This window comes from Mustela lutreola, chromosome 11 (assembly GCF_030435805.1).
Source record: "Mustela lutreola isolate mMusLut2 chromosome 11, mMusLut2.pri, whole genome shotgun sequence".
NCBI lineage: Eukaryota > Metazoa > Chordata > Mammalia > Carnivora > Mustelidae > Mustela > Mustela lutreola.
In genome coordinates this window covers 93,151,424-93,171,853 of record NC_081300.1, presented here as the reverse complement: position 1 = coordinate 93,171,853, position 20,430 = coordinate 93,151,424, and the positions used below count along the sequence as shown (strand labels likewise).

Here is a 20,430-nt window from a genome sequence, read left to right as displayed (position 1 = left end):
TCAATCCTCAGGAACTAATTCTCGTTTTTCTTGTTAGGACCAGTGTGACCAACGCCCAGCCACAGCAAACAACCATGTGACAGAGGGGATTCCTAGACAGGATTTCCAGCCTCCAGAGACCTCGCCAGAGCTGCCCAAGAGGCGTGTCAGACACCAGGGTATTAGCCAGGGCTGAGCCAAGGCCACAGGTCTGCTGCTGGCTCAGGCCTGCTTACCACTTCTCATCTGCTACTCTAACTTGGGGGTTACCTGAATTCTGAATTACCAAGCACAGTAGGATCTCATTGGGGACACTTGTGGTCCCATGTTAGACTAAGCTGTCTGGAGAGTATTATAGGGTAATGGCTTTGGGGACAGCCATGAGACATGCTTGTCGTGCTTATTCAGCTGCAGGTCTCTTGTCTTTGCAGTCAGTGCGTAATTCGGAGATAATTTTCAGACCTTATTATGTCTGTCCTGGGTCCCTGCTTCTAGTTGAACTATGTTTTAGGGTACTCAAATTTATTAGTAATATTATTTAGAAGCCTCACAAATAGGCAGGTAAGCTGTTTTTGAAACCTAACCACTACAAAGCCAATTAGAAATTATTTTTCGAGATTTGCTGGCACATCGTTGTTCAGTACTTAGGAGACTATATTTGAAGACTCGGGTAATAAGTTTGGACAAGGTGTTACCAACCTTGTCCTGGAGATGTGGGTTTCAATAGTAAGGCAGTCTTTTACCCTGAATCCTATTATTCCTGCCCCAGATCCAGCACTAATAGCAAGAGCAGATTTTTCTCTAAAGCTAGTGCTTTTTTCTCTTCTCAGGAGACTTGTCTTCTGGTTACATGGATGATATCAAGCAGGAAACATCTAAAGGGCCCACCTACCCTCTTCCCCCCAATAGACCCATTAACAATATGACAGCAACTTATAACCGACTGTCAACATCTACATCAGGCCCCAGACCTGGGTGCCAGCCTAGCCCTCCTCGAATACTGAAGCTCAACAACTTAGACAGTCAGGATGGCCGGGCACGCAATCGAAACAGCCATAATGCAGCTATGGCCAGCGGACATGTTCCAGTGATTCACCCAGTGCGAAATCTCTACCCAGAAAACCTTGTACCCACCTTCTCTCGTGGGCCTTCAGGGAGATATGGATTAAGGTAAGAATCAGTAGCCCAGGAGTGGAGCTTGGGAGTAGCTCAAAATGCACACTATGTGGGAAAATGGACTTTGTGTGTATTGTGACCTGATTCCAAAGCGTTCTTTTGTTTTCTGTGGGTTTTTCATTGTTCATTTGTTTTGTCTGCTGGTGGAAAGTTGCTTTTGTCTGGTTCCAGTGGTTTCTGTTCTGAGTTTCTGACTTCCATTCAGCGATAATCTCAGAAACTAGTTTCCAATTCTTTTCTTTCAGTGGTAGGAGTGAAGGTGGCAGGAACTCGCGGGTCACCACCACAGCTGCTAACTACCGAAACAGAACTGCAAAGGTAATTGGGGATCCAGTCAGTGATGCTCAGTGAGGACTCCCAAATGGGTGGGACCGGTATGGTTCTTGGAGTCAGAGGTGGGCGTCAGGCAATGGATGAGGTTTCCGTGGAAGTTTGACATTTCTAGGTCTCTAGAGGAGGAGGACTTCTTTTTCACTTCCTCCTTTCTACTTCGATTGTGTTCTCTTGTTCAACAGGCAAAACCCCCCAAGCAACAAGGAGCTGGGGATGCAGAGGAGGAAGAGGAAGAAGAGTAATGGTGTCTCAGAGAACCTGCACAGTGGTTCCATCTTCTCTGCACAGCAGCACTTGCCACGGTTCAGGCCCCACCTCTTGGGCTCTGTGGGCAGGGGAGATTTTACAGATTTTAACTTTTTCTAGGTTATGGCCATTTTGTGTCTTTTGAGATTGTGCTGTGGGAGTTTGAGGGTTTGGGGGAGGGTTAGCAGGGAGGCTGTTGAGAAATGTTTCACCTTTAGCTACTGCCTTTTGGCTGTGCAGGAATACGAGTTATGGCCTCTCAGCCCACCAGGGCTCCATCTTTGGACATACTATTGCCACTGCTTCTTGGTGCTGTGTAGTCCTGGTGGGAAGAGGAGAGAGGGGTTCTGGAAACCTGGTACTCACCAGTGAAGTGATTCTCTTCTCTGTTGGGGCCTCAATTTGGGAACTTTTAGGTACCCTCCTGTGTACTGTCCCTCCCCACTCTAGAATTTGGGCCTCTGGTGTGTATGGAGGCACTCTGGTGAAGTGTTCAGGCCAGTTGCAATATATGTTAGGAACAAAGCTTTGGAGATGATTGGAGCTAGAGGTGAGTGCTCTAGAGGCTTTGTTTTAATCTGCTTCTTTGGCATTTGGTATAACTGCCTTCTGTTTCTGGTGGGGAGCCTGGCTCCTTTGTCTCTACTGTCTTCTGATGAAGGCTGGGGACTCCCTGTTGCCACCAGAGCCGTGCTGGGCTCTGCTTGGATCAGGACCGAGGCCCAAGTTCATGGCTTGCTCTGAAAACCAAGTATCAGAGCCCCCATCCCCTCTTTTTATTTCACTACTACTACTACTACTACTACTACTACTACTACTACTATACTTGTAATAGAAATAAAGTTTGTACTTGGAGTTCAGCTGAGTCTTGTGGTTCCTTCTCCTTTGCACTCTTTGGAGACCTTAGAGAAGACAGAGTGGGCTGGAGTTGGAATTGTCCCCGAAGTATGGGGGAAGGTGAGCAGGATTAGGCTCCCCCCCCCCCCCGCCCAATTCTCCCTGAAACCCTGGTAGTTGCAGCATGAGCTTCTTTTTAGTGCCAGACATTCAAGATAATAGTTTTCTATTGAATTTTGAGGAAGTGGATGGCTGTTGGAGCTCTGGTGGTGATTTGGGGTGGAGGTGGGACTGCCTCCAACTGAGCAGAGAAAGGCAGATATTTTAAAAGCCTCGGTCCTGAGAGTGGTTGAGCCTTAGCAGAATTATTCATTACCCCTTAGTACAGGACTTTAGGTTATGTTGAGCTCATTTGTTTTTCTCCTGACAACCTTGTGGCAGTGGGAAAAGAGGGAAGAATTGCCTCATTTCATCAGTGGAAATGAGCGATTTGCAGAAGGCTATGCAGGTAATTCATGGCGGAGCCAGGACTCCCATTCAGGTCTGGGCCATAATGAGAATAAAAAGTAAGACCAGAGAAAAAAATAGAGAAGTACAGGGTTTTTTGGTATGCTTTATGTCAAATTTTTACCTGAATAAAAATTAGCAGTCAGCTCAGAAATACCTTCTTGTCTTTGGTGAAAGAATCCCCAAAAACTGAGACTTGGGCCACTCCTGGCATGACTGAAAATCCCCCTGGGACTTAGAGGTGTGAGGAAGGATCCTCTGGGGCAGAGAGGGCTTTGGGGCTTGTCACCCATAATTTTAGTGTTTGGGGATGGAGATAAACTTGTTTTCCTTCCCTTTGGTTGGATTAGATGTTCAGTAAAATAATAATTTTTTTGGTTTGTTTTACTTTCTTTAGTAACCTATAGTTCCTGAATGTTTCATAATGGGTACACTTTTTGAAATAGAAGATTTTCTTTCTTTTCTTTGTTTCATACACATACTAGGGGAGGGGCAGAGAGAGAGAGAACCTCAAGCAGACCCCTGTTGAGCAGGGAGCCTGACTTGGGGCTCAGTCTCATAACCCTGAGATCATGACTTGAGTCAAAACCAAGAGTCAGTTGCTCAACTGATTGAGCCATCTAGGTGCCTCTGAAATATTTTTTAAAGTATTTTATGCCACTTGTCTGGGTGGCTCAATCTGTTGTGTCTGCCTTTGGCTCAATCTGTTCAGTGTCTGCCTTCGGCTCAGGTCACGATCCCAGGGTCCTGGGATGGAGCCCCACATCGGGCTCCCTGCTCGGCACAGAGTCTGCTTCTCCCTCTTTCTCTGACCCTCCTCCCCGCTTGTGCTCTCTCTCAAACTTAAAAAAAACCAACAACAGACAAGAAAAGTATTGTATGCTCCTAAAATAAGGATAGTTAAAAGACTCAAGAACTAATTTCTTGGCCTCTTTCCATCTTTTGAGATTCTCTCCTGAAAGTTGATCGCCTTTTTTTTTTTTTCAAGCTATTTCTTCTGGTGTTCACTGCCATATTTCCAAATCATGGCATTGGACAGCATTGCTCTTATTAACTATTAATTGTATTTGCTTTAGCAATGTATCTGTAATTTTTTTTTTTTTTGCCTGAACTCAGATTATTTGAGAGGGAGTTGCAGACAGGGCACCCCTTAATCACAACTGCTTCGAGTGTGTGTTTCCTAAGAATGAGGATGTTCTTTTAACTTAATTGCAGTGCAATAATCAGGAAGTCAACATTGATGCAATACTATTTATTCTCCTTTACAAACCTTATTCTATTTTACCAGGACCAAATTTGTCCCAACAGTGACAAAAAACACTTTTCTCTGGTGCAAGAGCACGTGTTGCATATACTTATCACATTTTTTAGCCTCTAATCTGGGATAATTCCTCAAATTGTTCTCAGAGATGTTAAATTTTTCAGGATTATAGGCCAGCTGTTTTGTAGAACCTCTTTATATTTGGGTTTGTCTATTTTTGTTTGTTTAACAATTCAGGTTATGCTGTTTTTGTGGGAATACCAGAAATTACACGGTCTCCTCTATACATCCTAAGATGCATGGCCATGTGCTATCAATTTGTTTCAGTGATAATTTTTGATCAATTGGTAAAGAAGACTGTCTGGCAGGTTTCGCCACTGTAAAGTTAGTTTTTTCTTTTCTACTCACTATTTTTGAGGGAGGTATTTTGAGACTGCTGTTCCTTATCAAATCTCCAGTGATTAGTTTTAGCATCCATGATGATTCTTTGCCTGAATTATTACTATTGAAATGATGCTTTTCTGACTCCCATCATTCCTTCAACATTTTAGTTGGTATTCTATAAGGAAGAACTGTTCTTTCTCCCCCATTCATTCATATATAAAAATAGGCTATTTTATTCAATTTTTTATTTTTCATCTTTATTATTTATTCTGATGATCGAATATAATTATTTTGATGGCCAGATTTGGCCAGCTGGTTCATGTGTCTTTGTTTTGGCACGGCCAACTATTTCTCGAACACATCCTTACTTTCTGACACAAGATATTCCAGGTTCCTCTTGTATTTTCCCTGCCTCAGGGCTAGAATTTTTTTTTCCCCAGAAACCCTGGATTCTTTTGGGGCAGAACAGTAGTTAGAAACCATCATCTGGGTGCTTGACATGTACAAGATATTACTGTGGGGGTGGGGGTTATTGCTTCTGTGTCCTCTCAGAAGACAGCTTCAAAATACGTGTATGTATATTTATATATATATGTATTATGTGCGTTGTAGACCTGCATATACTTGATTTTATAACTGTATTATGAGTTCATAATAGTATGCCCAGTTTCAGTGCATCACCACAGGGCTGATTCTGTCCTTTGCTTCTCCAGCAATGAGAAATCTGGCTCCTGTTATTCTCAATATAGTTACTTATTGCTCAGTCCTCAAAGACCAAGAAAGTAGTTACTGGTATTGCTGAATCTTACCACTACAGAAAATTTAATCTATTAACGAGCTAAATACTTTTATCACTCTTTTTGACTTTATTATGAGGGTATATAGTAAAAATGTGTTCAAAATTTTAGGTTCTTTCTTTACTCCCATTCTTTGCTGCTTTGTGTTCCACTATTCATTTGAAATACACTTGTCTTGATTTGTTTTTGTTTATATTCCGTCCTAGGGATCCTTTCCTCCCAGGTTTGTTTATTGTATTTTACAGTATGTAAAGTATCAGTATGGTTCCAACATTAAACTATAAAAGGTTTACTCAGAAATGTTACTAGCCCTTATACCTTCTACACCCATTCAACATCTCCAGCCTTTCCCGTTTCCACCTACTGTCTGTAGGCAACCAATCTTGTTAGTTTGTTTTATTTTATCTCCCTCTAAACTTGTTTTTGTCAAAAGAACCAAATATATGTCTTTTATTTCCTCTTTTCTCTTACGCTAGAGGTAGCATATTACAAATACTCTTGAACTTTGCTTTTTTTATGTAACAGCATATTCTCAAGGTAACTCTCATTGTATATTTGTCAGTTATACCTCATTTTAAAAATCACTCCATTGGGGGTGCCTCGGTGGCTCAGTCTGAAGCCTGTCTTTGGCTTGGGGCATGGTCCCAAGGTCATGGGATCGAGCCGCCACACGTCAGGCTCCCTGCTCAGCTGGGGGCCTGCTTCTCCCTCTTTCTCTGCCTGCCACTCCCCTTGCTTGTGCTCACTTTTGTGTCAAATAAATAAATAAAATCTTGAAAAAAAAGTTACTTCATTGTGTGAATGAATGTACTGTGGTTTATTCATCCATTCTCCTCTGTATGTTTAGGTTGTTTCCCATATATTATGATTAAAAATAATGTTGCAGTGGATAAAATTTTATTTTTAGTTTTTTTGGAGAGGGAGAGTTGGGGGAGGGACAGTGAGGAGAGTGAGAATCCCAAGCAGGCTGCACACCCAGTGCGGATCCCGATGTGGGGCTTGATCTCACAACCCTGAGATCATAACCTGAGCCAAGTGAAACCAAGAGTTGGATGCTTAACTGGTTAAGCCACCCACGTGCCCCTTCAGTGAATAATTTTTTTCCTTATTTGTGATCGGCAGAATTTTAAATTGGCCATGAAGATTCCTGACTCGTGGTGTTCATGGCATACATGTAATACATATGTACATGGTGTATATGTATTTCCTTCTCTTTGTGTGTGGGCAGGACTGTGAATATGATTTTTTTTAAAAGTATTATGACAAAAACATGAAGAGATTTTGGGGGTGTAAAGTTTCAAATCAGTTGACTGTAAGATTATTCTGAATGGGCCTGACCTAATCAAAGGTGCCCTTAAAAGGGACTAGGAGAAATAGATCAATTTCTTGAAAACAAACTACCAAAACTCAACCATAAATATGATTACCCTCACACACACTTTTTTTTTTTTTTTTTTTTAAGATTTTATTTATTAGAGCAAGCATGAGCAGTGGGGAGAGGGGCAGAGGGATAAGCAGAGTCGCTGAGCAGGGAGTGTGACACAGGGCTTGATCCCAGGACCCTGGGATCACAACCTGAGCTGAAGGCAGGTGTTTAATTGAGCCACCCAGGTACCCCACGTATGATACCCTTTATCAGTTTTAACAGAGCTACTCAGGTTTTCTGTTTTTCTTGAGTGAACTTTGGTGTTGTCTTTCAAAGAATTTGTCCATTTTAATAATTTATTGGCATAAAGGTGTTCATAATACTACCTTAATTTAAAAGTATCTGTAAAATCTGTAGTGATTTCACCTCTGTCATTCCTGATGCTGGTAATTTCTTTTCTCTTTTCCTAATATGTTCGGCTAGAGCAATGATCCCCAAACTTTTTCTATTTATTTACATATATATTATTTGCTTCAGGGATACAGGTCTGTGAATCATCAGTCTTACACAGTTCATATCACTTACCATAGCATATTACCCTACTCCCCCAACAGTGTCCATAACCCAACCACCCTATTTTGTATTTGTTTCCCGTGATTAAGAATCTCTTATGGTTTGTCTCCCTCCCTGGTCCCATCTTGTTTCAAACTTCTTTCTTAAGGGCCAGCTAGTACATACTCCAGGCTTTGCAGGCCTTTACAGTCTGAATTGCAACTGCTGTTAGTGAAGGCAGCCGTGGGTAATACCCATGGGTGAGACTTCCAGTGAAACTTTATTTACAAAAACAGGCAGCTAGATTATGCACTATAGCATGGCAACCACAGGTTAGAGATTTATCAGTTTTATTGATCTCAAAAAATCAACTTTGGTCCCATTGCTTTCCTTCACTGTTGTTCAGCTTCCATTTCATTGGTTTGCATTCTGATCTCCCCCCGCCCTTCCATTTTGATATTAATTTGCCGCCTTCTGCTTGCTTTGAGCTTTTTTTCTTGTTTTAATTTAAGGTCAAAGCTGAGACCATTCATTTGAGACTTCTTTTCTAATACAGTTTTCATCTCAGACATTGTAGTTTTTATCTCTGGTAGTTTGGGTTGTTTATATTTTCCATGTCTCTACCGAACATGTCCAGTGTTGTTGTTTTTCTCTTACCTTTCTAACTAAACTGTGCAGTAATAACTTTTAATGCTCTTGTCTACTAATTCTATCACTTGTGTAATTTCTAGGTTAGTTTCAGTTGATTTTTCTGGGTCCTATTTTGTTGCTTCTTTGTGTGTCCAGTGGTTTTTGATTGGATGCCAGGCATTCTGAATTTTACCCTCTTATGTGCTATTTTTGTATTCCTATATTTGCAAGCTTTGTTTTTAATACTTGGTCATTTCAGAACAGCTTGATCCTTCTGTGTCAAACTTTTGAGCTTTATTAGGTGGGACCTGAATAGGAATTAGTTTTTCCAAATTCCAAAATTAGGAATTAATTTTACTGCAATACTAAGGCAAAAATCAGTGTTCCATAAATGATAAAGTTTTCTATATTGGCTAGTGGGAACAGGAGCTATCTCCTGTTCTTTGCCAGTTCTAATCCTTTTGGCTGGTTCTCTTCCCAGCCTTTGGCAGTTTCCTTATATGCAGGAGCTTATCAGTACTCCGCTGAATCCTTGAGGACTCTCAACAGATCTGCATAGAGTTCTTCCTGTACAACTCTCCATCTCTACTCTGCCCCATAAACTGGGTGCCTTGGTTTCCTTGGATGCTTTGGTTTTCTTAATCATGGGAGACGTAGGGTTCTACCTTGGGTTTCCCCTCCTTTTGCTGCTGTCTAAAAACTATCCACACCATATGCTGAGGCCATAGCACCTACCATATTTCTCTTAAGAGCTCTGCCCTTCAGTGCCTGATGTTTTGAGAACCATACATGTCAGGTTTTTTTGTTTTGTTTTTTTAAAGATTTTATTTGAGAGAGAACAAGAGAGCGCACGAGAGGGATAAGCAGACTTCCCACTGAGCAGGGGGCCTGATGCAGGGCTTGATCCTAGGATCCTGAGATCATGACCTGAGCCAAGGGCAGATGCTTAACTGATTGAGCCACCCAGGTGCTCCACATCAGGTTTGTTTGTTTCCTTCATTTATTTGATAGAGAGGCAGTGGGAGGGGGGAGAAGCAGGCCTCTTGCTGTGAGCAGGGAGCCCGATGCAGGGCTGGATCCTAAGAGTCTGGGATCATGACCTGAGCCAAAGGCAGACGCTTAATGACTGAGCCACCCAGGCGCCCCACATGTTAGGTTTTTGATTTTAGTTGTTGAGATGGGGAAGGTAAGTCTGGTTTCTGTTCCTCTATCGTGGTTAGAGGTGTCCTGAAAGCATGAGCTTTCTAGATTGTTTTAAAGCCTGATGCCATTCTGATTTGCATATAATTTTTTACCCTTGAAGCTCTTTTTTTTTTTTAAAGATTTTATTTATTTATTTGACAGAGTTCACAAGTAGGCAGAGAAACAGGCAGGGAGAGGAGGAAGCAGGCTCCCCGCTGAGCAGACAACCTGATGCGGGGCTTGATCCCAGGACCCTGGGATCATGACCTGAGCCGAAGGCAGAGGCTTTAACCCACTGAGCCACCCAGGCGCCCCTACCCTTGAAGCTTTTAAGGATGTTTATCTCTGGTATATTTGAACTTCCCCATGTGTATGTTGGTGTGGATTCTTTTTCCATTCAAAGAGCTGGACACTAAATGAGCATTTTGGAAACTTGTGACCTCTTGTTTTTCAGTTTTATTTTTTGGGTATTTGGTAATTTCTCTGTTCTCTCTCTGCAGAAATCCAATGGTAGTTGCGTATTGGCACTCTTAGACTGATCCCTTTTTTCTTTCATAAGCTTTTTGCCCAACTTTATGGGAAAGTTCCTCAATTTTATTCTTTCATCTTTTTTTTAAGATTTTAAGATTTGACAGATTGTAAGTAGGGAGAGAGGCAGGCAGAGAGGGGGGGGGGAAGCAGGCTCCCTACTGAGCAGACACATTGCCCCCCATCCTGATGCAGGGCTCATGGCTCAATCCCAGGCCCGAGATCATGACCAGAGCCGAAGGCAGACACTTAATTGACTGAGCCACCCTGGTGCCACCATCCCTTCATTCTTCTATAAGTGGATTTCTGGTAGCCTCTTAGCCTTTCCCACAGCCTTTTCCATCCTTACTCAATGGATGCGGTGCCTTTTTTTTTTTTTTTTTTTTTTTGCCTTTTTTTTTTTTTTTAAAGATTTTATTTATTTGACAGATCACAAGTAGGCAGAGCAGCAGGCAGAGATAGAGGAGAAGCAGGCTCCCTGCTGAGCAGAGAGCCCGATGCGGGGCTTGATCCCAGGACCCTGAGATCATGACCTGAGCCGAAGGCAGGGGCCTTAACCTACCGAGCCACCCAGGTGCCCCTGGATGCAGTACTTTTTAAAGTAACATCTGCACTCAGTGTCGGGCTCAAACTCACAACCCCACGATCAGGAGTCACACCCTCCAAATGAGCCAGTACTCGTTCTCGTACTTTGTGCCATGGTTGTTTTTTAGATATCTCGTTCTACTCTGTACTTTTTGTTTTGGTATATTATAGACCTTTCCTCAAATCTGTTTCTGGGCTGTTTACATTTAAGACTGGGGCACTAAAAATAAGAGGCTTCTTTAACTCTTCGCGTTCCCTGTAGGGCAGTAGGCTGGCATGTTCACTTTCAGACTCTGTAGGTTTCCAAGCCTGCTGTGTAAACCCAAGGCTGGAGGCTCAGCTGCTCGGGTGCTTTCTCCTGAATAGGGCTTCTAGCTTTCTCCAGGTGCGGTGCTTGACCTTCTGCTTCTTACATGAATTTTGAATCCTTGTTTATGAGGCATCTAATTCCTTCTTCCCTTTAAAACGTTTATTTTTTAGAGGGAGGTACACATATGTCCTCTGAAGTCATTTATTCTGCTCATAGTTGTCCTTTCAGAAATTGTGGATTAAAATGATAGATTTAAGTTTCATGAAGATGGAATGTATGCTTTTATTTCTTCATGTCCTCATTTTGGTGTACTTGTATTTGGAAGGGGGCACTGAGGCATTGGGATTTTTTTTATAAGTAGGCACCATGCCCAACATGGGACTTAAACTTGACCCTGAGATCAAGAGTTGTATACTCTGAGCCAGCCAGACTCAGTACTTGTATTTTTCAGAAACTATCCATCCAGGAGACCATCCCTTCAGAAAAGTACATGGTGGTGTACAGCCCATTGTGAACACGTATCTGTCACCACTTCCTACACCAAAAACATTACCAAGAGCCCAGAACACCCCTCCTACTACCTATGCTCTGGGACCCAAGACCACTACTATTTTGATATTTTATGTTAAGATAGGTCAATTATTTTTCACTATTTTTAGTATTATTTAAATGAACTCATACCAGTAAGTACTTTTTTATGCTTGATTTCTTCTGCTGATCACGGTGTTCGGCTCCTCCACATGCTTGCATGTAGCAGTAGTTTGCTGTCCTCCTTCTAGAGCATTCTATTGTGTGCCCTGCGGCTAGCACTGTTACCATTGCTGGGAGCATTCTTACACATGGCTTTTGGTGAGGCGTATATATTCTGTTGGATTTACAAGAGGCGTGGGATTGCTGGCCTTAGGGGATATGCAGTGGAGAGTACGAGTTTTCCAAAGTAGTTGTAGCTTAACGTTCCCCACATCCGTGTGTGGTTGGTTCCACATCCTCCCCCAACCATGGGGGTTTGGTGGTAGCTGTATAGATTGTCGTGATTTTAATATGCATCTCTCATGACTAATGAGGATGAATGTTGTCTATTATTGGATAGTATAATTTTGAATACACTTGTTTTTTTAAGAAGCAACTCTTTAAAAAGATGTCCTCAGCCATTCTGGAGAGCAGGAGAATCGTTGCTGTGCTCAGCGAGGGATGTTTAGCTGAGGCACCTCACTCCCCAGCTTCTCACGCCCAACAGAAGTCTTCTCTTCGCCGTGAGTGGTTGCTTTTGCTGTTTCTAGCACCCTGAGGCAACAGACAGGAGGAAAGTTGCTTGTTCCTCACCAAGAGGACTTTTGCTCTTCTTGTAATGAAGACCTAGATGGCATACTTCCACTAAAAGCATTTCTTAAGGATAAGAAAGATAGGGTCAGAAGAAGAATTAAGTGTGTCTGCGAGGACTCCCATGGAGCAGGAGGACGTGGTAAGCAGGTCAGGGAGACTGGCTGGATTCTCCCGAATGCAGACCACAGGGTTCCCTTGCGGGGTAGTAAGGGGGAACTGTGCTAGAAGAGGGCAGAACCATTGATCTTAGGAAAGCAGCACTAGGTCTTTATCTTCTCTGCATTTCCCTTTTGTACAGGAGTTCTAAATCCACTGCTGGCTCCCAGGGGAGGATATGTGGTCTAAGAGCAGCCTAGACTCTTCCAGTGCAATGATCTCCTTGAGGAAAATTCTTACACTGGCATGAGAGTATAGACAAGCTCCACTATGAGTAGGGGCAGAACATGCACAGGTTGGTTTAGCTTTGACCTTGGATTTCCATTCCTTCTATCATGCTTTCTATCTGAAAACCAGCCTCAAGGAGTTGAATGGGAAAAGGTAGTTGATAAGCATGACGAAGAAGCCCGTCAAGTGCAGAGAGCAGATTCCTAACGACTGGACAGCACTTAGGTATCAGAGCCATCCGAGCTTATCAGCCTTTGAATCTTTTCAGTGAGTAGATGATCACACAACTCTTCAGGTAAATCAAAATTAGATGAAGGTTATTTATTGGTGCGACTTTTTTCCTGTAGTGAGCTTCCTTTACACAGCAGTGGTGTAAATAGCATCAAATTGAATGAAAACTTTGTTAAATGCAACCATAAATAATTATAATAAATATACATCAAGTAACTTTACAGCACACGGTTTTTTTAGGGCCCAGGTTTGACTCGGTCTGGACCTCTCAATGTGCTCTCTGGGAGAAGCAATCGTGTTAGCAGCAGACATCTTACTCACAGCTGTCATCGTATCAAGTGATGGGCCAAAAGCAGCTTCCCAAACCCCCCTTGGGGAGGTAGCTGACAATTCTGAGTCCATTCAAGGGATAGGAAGGATTGGAAGGGGCCAAGAATGTAAAAATCCAGAGAGCAAGAACTGCTTCTAATAAGCCAGAGGCTCTTTCGTTAGCGGAAGTAAGAGGATCCTTGTCAGGACTACACCCCGCTGTGATCCCCCAGGCACCGGGGCGGTGGCGGCCAGGAGAGGCGGCGGCCGACCCTCTTCCTTTCAAGCACGGAAAAATGCTTGCGGACGCTTCCCTCCAGACAGGACTGCTCCTGCATCAAATGTAACCGATGCAGCCGGAACAATTAATCCGGTTTTAGCTTTTCCTTAGGTTGGGGAATCATTTCTCTAATGGTCCTTAATGCATTTCCTAAGAATAAGAGGGAGGGGATGGATGCTAATGGCTCTAACTCTAAAATCCATACATCCTTCCGACAGACCAGGGCCACAGCAGAGAAAGGAAAAACGCAGCTCTCTCTCCCCAGCACTCACACTCCAAAGCCTTCTAGTCCGCACGCACTCAGAACTTTCAGTATTCACAATATTATACAATAAATACAGTGATGCAATTCCATGAGAACTGGCCAGGCCCAAAATGACAGTGTCCAACGAGATGGCATGTGCTGCTCTTGAACAAAGTACCATCGGACAAAGACCTGCGTGGGGCACAAATGCACTGGGGCAGTGGGTGAGCCTGGAGCGGCTCAGCCCAGGCACACACACTCACATGGGGTGGCAAGGGAGGGGTGCAGGAGGACCCCACAGCGGTCCTTGGAAGGTCTTAGTCACTGAAGTAGACCCTGAATGGAGCAGAGCACCTCAGTCAGTCAGCTCTTTTCAAAACGGGTGTGTGGCCCAGTCCAGCACTGCGGTGAGGAAGGGCTGTTTCTGAGTACAAAAGGGGGTGAGGCTTGAGTCATGTGCTTTCCTGTTCGATCTCAGAAAAAGGCCCCCACTCGAGCACTGTTCCTCCTCCTCTGGGTGTCCTCAACTCCTGGAGCTGCGACACCCCTGGCTGTGAACTAAGGTCAGGGATGAACCCTTTGGTCTTCGGAGAACACTCCGTGGAAAACTGTCAGACTAAGGGCCCAGAGGAGAGAGCGCGGAGGCTCGTCTGGGTGGGAAGCGATGGAGGAACCAGGAGGGGGCTTTTCCTCAGAAAAACCCAGACCATGAACAAGGTTCCAAAGCCGGAAGATTAACACAGAACGCTCCCTGTGTGTCTCCCACGTTTGGGTAACTGGCCCAGCCATTTCAAGATGGAGGGAGGCCTGTGGGAGCTGCGTCCAGGTCAACTCCGGCTCAAGGCAGGAGGGGCAAGGCCACAGACCTGTTTGTGAAGATGCTCGGCGGAGAGTACGGGATGCTCTGTGTGGCCTTGGGATCTCACCCCCAGCTTCCTGCTGGGTGGTTCCATGATGCGGACCTAACTGGGGCCTTATGGCATCAGAATCCGGTGGCCATGAAAGACAATGTCCAAGAAGATCAAATGAGACACGGGCTGCCCGGGAACTAAACTATCCTACAAACATACCACAAACAGGTAGTAAAAGAACCAACCCATCACGAAACATACAAATACAAAAGGTTAAGTCTTCCAGGAAGCCCTGGAATGTGGACAAAAGTTCAGAAAAGCAAAATGTCGCCAACTCCTCACGCAGGGCCTGGAGGGACGTGCCCTCAGTGGCAGGCTTCCCAAGCCGGCGGAGCGGTGCCTCGGTGACGGACTCACTCTGGGGCTCCCTCCCCTCAGCCACTTAGGGGGTCTTCACGGTAGTGAATGGCACAACGAAGTTTCTCCAGCATGATTTCCAGAGAGGAGTACTGGGGAAGTTTGATCATGAACATGCAGGTCTCCACTCGGATGTAGCGAGAGTCTGGGGAACCTGCAAAAGAAACCCCACCAGGCCAGCGTTAGGAGGCTGCGCTGCGGTTCCAGCGAGCCCCATCGGCCTCTCTGCTTCCAGGTTTGCTTCTTTGGGCAGCTCTAAGCCCGCCCCAAGGCCCATCAGGAGGAGGGGGTAGGTGTGGGGCAAAAGAAGATTCTGGAGGAGAAAACAGCAGACAGAACTTGTGTATAGCACAGGCACCTGTGAGGGAATCTGGTAAGAGCTGTTCGCTTGCCCAGCAGAGGGTTTTATTTTTCTACATTTAAAATTTGGAAAATTAAAACATTTCTGGATTTTTAACTTTTTAAAATATCAGAAAATACATCAACCTTGGGCGTCTATGGACTCTTGGCTGAGGCAAAGTTTGGGAGGCACATGACCCCGCCCCCTCCCTCGTTTACAACTGGGTTTAACCGTCCGTGGCTCTCCCTCCCTGCCGCGGTGCCCAGCAGCCCCGGCTCCCAGCTGAGGGACGGGCCTGTGCGACCCGACTTGGAACACGATGAGGGGCGGGTGGTACCTGCTGTGCCATCTGGGGGGGCGATCTTCATGGGGTACGGGGGCACATGGGCCGTGTCAGGGCCCCCATCTTTGCAGGGGCAGGTGAACGGGATGCGCTCCTGGTTGCAGGCGAACTTGATGAACTTGCACAGCTCCTCCTGGGCGAACATCTCTAGGGCCCCCCAGAAGAACTCGATGTGCTGGTCCGTCTCCATCAGCCCCACCTGGTACATGGTGTGGGCCTGGGGAAGAAAGGCCCCCCAAGACGTGAGCCGAGCCAGGCCTCTGCAAGCCCAGGACCTCCCTAGACCAGACGGGTGCGGCAGGGACACCATGGCCGCCGGCCGTGGGGATCGTGACGATGACAGAGACTTGGAAGGTACCGTCCCAGTGCCTGTGTGGGGGACTGCAGCCTGCACCTCACGCCTAGCAGCAGAGGCTCGACCTGGGTTACCCCACGGCCACGCTGGGCGGGGCCCGTCACCGTTCCCAGCGGACGTGAAGTCACTCGGGCAAGGTGTCCCAGCTGGCAAGACGCAACCCTGGGATGCCGGGGTCCAGCCTGAGGGAAGCTGGCTGGGGCGAGAGCAGGCCAGGCTGGCGAGGGGAGGGGGCTCAGCAGAACGGTCTTCGCTCGGGATGTGGCCCCAGACGGGGGGGGGGGGGGGGGCCCGACAGCGATCTGGGTACGAAGTGGACCCTGCCACGTGTGGCCACAAGCCAGCTCCGGCTCACTCGGCTGTGGGGTGGTGCGCGTGGCCTGGGGCCGGAGTGCTGGCCCACAAGTACCAGGACAGCCCCCGCTGACACCGCCTGCCCGCGTAGCCCGGCCCCAGGCCACCGACCTTGAGGAACTCGAGGTTGATGTACGGGAGGCCGCAGGTGCGCAGCTCCATCTCCAGCGGGCTGAGCGTGGTGAGCAGCTGCAGCGGGATGATGGCGCCCAGGCCCGCCCTCACGGCTGTCACGCACTCGGCGTTCTGCAGCTCCCGCAGCCGCAGGCTCCGGATGGCCGCCGCGTAGATGTCCTTGTTCTCCCACCTGCGGGTGCGACGGGGACCCAGGTGACGGAGAATGCCGAGGCGGCCCGTGGGGCTGCTCCTAGGCTTGCGGCCACGCGGCCACACGGCCCCAGTCAAGGTCCCAGCAGGAGGGGCCTCAGGCCCCGTTACCGAGATGTCCCCGTCCTGGCAGCCCCACGAATTCCTCTCCTGCCTCTGCGTGTCCCCCACCTCGCAGCTGGGGTTTTGTTAACAGAGTCCTTCTGCTGAACACATTGTATCCTTGCTGACACCCGACGTCCCGCCTCACACTCCTCCCACGGGCGAGATCCGTCTGTCCCCAGCCCAGCCCAGGCCATCCAAGTCCAGACATTGCCGCGACACCCTATCAGCCCAACTGGCCGGTCCCCTGTGTAGGCACAACACTCACGCCACAGGGATGTGCCGGCCGCGGCTGCACAGCTCCACCTCCTCGCCCGTCATGGTCAGGTAGGTGAACCTGCAGCACGGCTTGTTGGGACCCTCAGGGCTCTCGGTGGCCAGGTGCTGGGAGGCGATCTCGGCGCACAGGGCCTCGAGCTCGGTCTCATCGTTGATCTGGAGGGCAGAGGCAGACCGGGGCTAACTGCCTGACCCGTTCCCAAGGTCCCCTGGAAGATGGAACCCCAATCTCCAGTTGGGCAAGCAGCAGGCACCGTTTGGATGGGGGCTGCCCTTGACCATTATGAAGGCACACACAGCACAGGCCTGCCCAGAGTTGCTGTGAGTTCAGAGCTGGGCATGTGGCAGAAGCCTGGCTGGTGAGACCCCAACTGCAGGGCTTTTTCTGTTACCGTTTGGAAGTGGCAGCCCTTTCCCTGGTGTGGACACAACTGTAAGATGGTACATCTCATACTAATGGGGACCATCTTGAAACCAGTTATCGAAGAGATCATCTGAACACCTGGATTCAGCCTTGCCTGAAGCCAAATCTATATCTATATTTAGTTTCAAAAGCAGATGATTAAAAAAGAAAAAAATTAGGGTCCAAAAGACACTGCTGTGCATGCCGGGCTACCAAGGAGATGACAGGATCTGCCCCAGAGAGAATAAACCCCTAAGTCTGGGTTGGTAAAGGCTACAGGTACAAGCACCAGAAGTTCAGAATATTTCTTCCTGGTTCGTGTGCCCCAACCCTGGCATAGCCATATCCCGGCACCCTCTGAGGCTTTGCCCAACCCCTTCAGAAAGAAGCCTTGCCTGGACTGACCTTCTGGACGCTGTCTTATACCCTCTGCCTGCCTCAGGCCCTTGCTGCTACGCACAGCCCTGGGAGAACTTCTCAAAGCAGTGCCTGGCAGGGACTCCTAAATCCCCAGCCTGTGGGGGCCGCCCTGCTTTGACCCTTTAGACAATTCCCTGTCCTCTCCATTTTGGCACGGAAACCAAGCACGAATCCAGGATCCCGGCTTTGGTGCTCCCTTGTACTGCTGCCCTCAAGTGGTGGCCAAGGGGAGGACAGTGGAGAGCCTGGCACCGAAACCCCTCAGAGGGCCCAAGTTCTGAGCCTCCGTCAGTTGAGGCTCCCACTCAAGTGGCCGCAGCCAGGCCTCTGCTGCTCCCCTGAGAAACAGGCAGTTGGCCTCAAGGCGGAGGGCTGGGGCAGAGGCACCTCCACACTTGGTCTCTACCTTGAGGAGGTGTTGCAGCTGGACATGGATGTCCCCTGGTGGCTCTGCTCCCCACCAACTCTCCTCTCTGAGCCTCCCTCTCTCCTGGCCTCGTCTCGAGGATGTGTGCACACAGCCCTCCGGAACAGGGCCTCATGCCGGGAGAGTAACCCGGTCGCTCCCGTGGCTGGGGCGAGAGCCCAGAGCCTGGCTCCCGGCCAGCCTCGGAGACTGCGAACTAGTGGCCAGATGTGAACAGCCCCCCGGGGGCCCAGCCACAGCCGAGCACTGAGCACGCCGCCTCCAGGGTGCTGGGCTGTGCGGGCCGAGGGGCGCTCAGTGCTGTGCTCGCACTAGCTGTGTCTCAAGGCACAAGGAGGAGAGCTCCGGTCCCAAGCCCTTCCCCTTCCCTGCTTGATCTCCGGTGATCCCCAAGAGCCAATCTCCTGAGCTCTGAGGCCCCAAAACCAAGCTCTTAAAAGTGAAAGTGGGTCTGCTTGTCGGAGACCCCCGCCCCCGGCACCTCTGCTCCATCAGCGGCCGGGAACCCTTCAACGCTGTGTCTTTGGGAGGCCGTCAGGGCACATCGGTCACCCCTACTCTGCTGCTATCAAATAGGAAGAGAAGCCAGAGGGGCTTCTGCCATGAAGTAAGCCTGCCAGACGTGGCTCGCCTTCCCTCCTGTTCTTTGGGAGAGCCTAGCTGGTCTTCAGGTGGGCGCTTGGGCAGGGAGGACCAGGGGACGGCAGGCCATGGAGGCAGCAAGGAGCCCCGGGGACACTGCCCCTGAGCTCTGCTGTCCCCAGCACGGACTATTCACTTACACTCTCAAATTTCTTGACATAATTGTAGGTGAGTATGTCTGCTTCCTGTAGGTCTTGGTCAGGGTCCAGGGGCTCACCCACCAGGGTCTTCCAGAAGGAAGGCAGGAGGTCCAGGGGAAGAGGGACATCTGCCCGAATTGCAATTCCCAGCAACTGGCCCAGGAAGTGCAGCAGCTGCTCCTCCCCGTAGGTGATGGGGCTGGGGGTCAGGATGTACTTGCCCTGGAGATGGAGGAGGCGCAGATGAAGTGATGGACGGTGCCTTTACCCCTCCCTGGAGCAGGCGCCCACGGCCGGCAGCAGGGAGCCCCCGCAGGGTCAGGACGGCCCCCAGGGCCCCGAGCCGGCGCCCCGCCGCTGCCCACGCCTCGGGCATCCTACCTTGTTCTTGTTGACAGCGGAGCTGGGGCACAACAGCAGGAGGGACAGTGAGGAGCTCTGCAGCTCTTTGCACACCTGCCACAGGAAGTGCCGGAAAGAGCCGCCTGCGGGACACACGGAGACCCATCAGCACCGGGACCCCGGCAGCCCACCTGCCCGCGGCCCCTGGGCCCACCTGGACCTCAGCTCGTCCGCCACCCGGAATGCAGCTACGGTGGAGGGGACAGAAGACTCGTCCGAGGGCGGGGAGACGGGGGGTCAAGTCCCACTGGGCCACTTACTAGCTGGGTGACCCAACCCACCAAATGGGGACAACAATCGAACCAATGGGGGGGGGGCTGGCTTTGCCCCGATGCAGAGTCCCATGGGGGCTGCCCCCTCCCGCGGCTGCAAGGTCCCACTCATCTGCAAGCTTGTCTGATTCACACCTGTCACTCTAGGTCGTACCGAAAGCCGGGCTGCCTGTCCTACTCAGCACTGACCCCTGCCCAGGCCAGTGAGTGTCTAACTGCACAGACCGATGACATGAGCACTTAGAGAGGGCAAAGGGCCACTAACTGTCCCCTGCTGCTGTCATTCCAACGTGCCTTTGGCTTTCTGGCTAACGTCTCCCTGTGGCTGTCTCCTCTCCCCTGCGCATTCCCTATCAGGGCCCTAAGGTCAGAAGCTCTGGAACAGCTGTGCATACACACTACTTGGTTGGAGTCGTTCAGAGGACCTGCTTGGGGACAGATGTCCCCGCTCAGCTTCCACGGGGAAGCAGGAGATTTCTGCCTGCGGAAACCACCAAGGGCTGGGCCGAGGAGCCAGAGAGAGCTGGGTTGAGCCGCAGCCGGCTGTCTGGCCCGGGGAGGCGGCTGTCAGTCCTGCGGGACAAGGCCGATCTGTCGAGAGCTTCTGCTGCCAGGCGGAGGGTCAGCTTGTGGAGGGGGGCCCGGCCCCCTCGGTGTGCTCGGCGGGTAGGGGCTTTCTGAGAGGACCTGGCCCGAGGCTCGGCCGGAGCGGGGTCCCGGGATGCGAGTGGCAGTGGGAGATGCAGCTGCCCCAGCGGCCCGGCCCTCCCGCTGCGTCTGGCTGAGGCCCCCGGTCTCTCCTCTCACCCCGAGTGGGAAACCCTTCCTCAATGTCTGGGGCGCACTTAGGATGGCTGAAAGCGGCACGAGGGAGCATTTTCTGAGTTGCTGGGCCTCCTCGCTGTCCCTCGC

General features: G+C 49.0%; 2 protein-coding genes across 10 annotated transcripts in view; one reads left to right on the top strand and one right to left on the bottom strand.

Annotated features, from left to right (window-relative positions):
• TRAFD1 (TRAF-type zinc finger domain containing 1) overlaps positions 1–2,594 on the top strand; it is a 30,081-nt gene extending 27,487 nt beyond the window's left edge. For both annotated transcript variants that reach the window (XM_059139633.1, XM_059139632.1), the window contains 4 exons: positions 38–158; positions 810–1,149; positions 1,401–1,473; positions 1,671–2,594. In XM_059139633.1, coding sequence (XP_058995616.1) covers positions 38–158; positions 810–1,149; positions 1,401–1,473; positions 1,671–1,730 — 594 coding nt within the window. In that variant the 3' untranslated portion in view covers positions 1,731–2,594. The remainder of the gene's footprint in view (positions 1–37; positions 159–809; positions 1,150–1,400; positions 1,474–1,670) is intronic.
• Positions 2,595–12,670: 10,076 nt separating this feature from the next.
• HECTD4 (HECT domain E3 ubiquitin protein ligase 4) overlaps positions 12,671–20,430 on the bottom strand; it is a 184,529-nt gene continuing 176,769 nt past the window's right edge. For all 8 annotated transcript variants that reach the window (XM_059139623.1, XM_059139624.1, XM_059139626.1 and 5 more), the window contains 6 exons: positions 19,226–19,329; positions 18,845–19,066; positions 16,802–16,968; positions 16,216–16,411; positions 15,390–15,612; positions 12,671–14,866 (listed from right to left, as the gene is read on the bottom strand). In XM_059139623.1, coding sequence (XP_058995606.1) covers positions 14,730–14,866; positions 15,390–15,612; positions 16,216–16,411; positions 16,802–16,968; positions 18,845–19,066; positions 19,226–19,329 — 1,049 coding nt within the window. In that variant the 3' untranslated portion in view covers positions 12,671–14,729. The remainder of the gene's footprint in view (positions 14,867–15,389; positions 15,613–16,215; positions 16,412–16,801; positions 16,969–18,844; positions 19,067–19,225; positions 19,330–20,430) is intronic.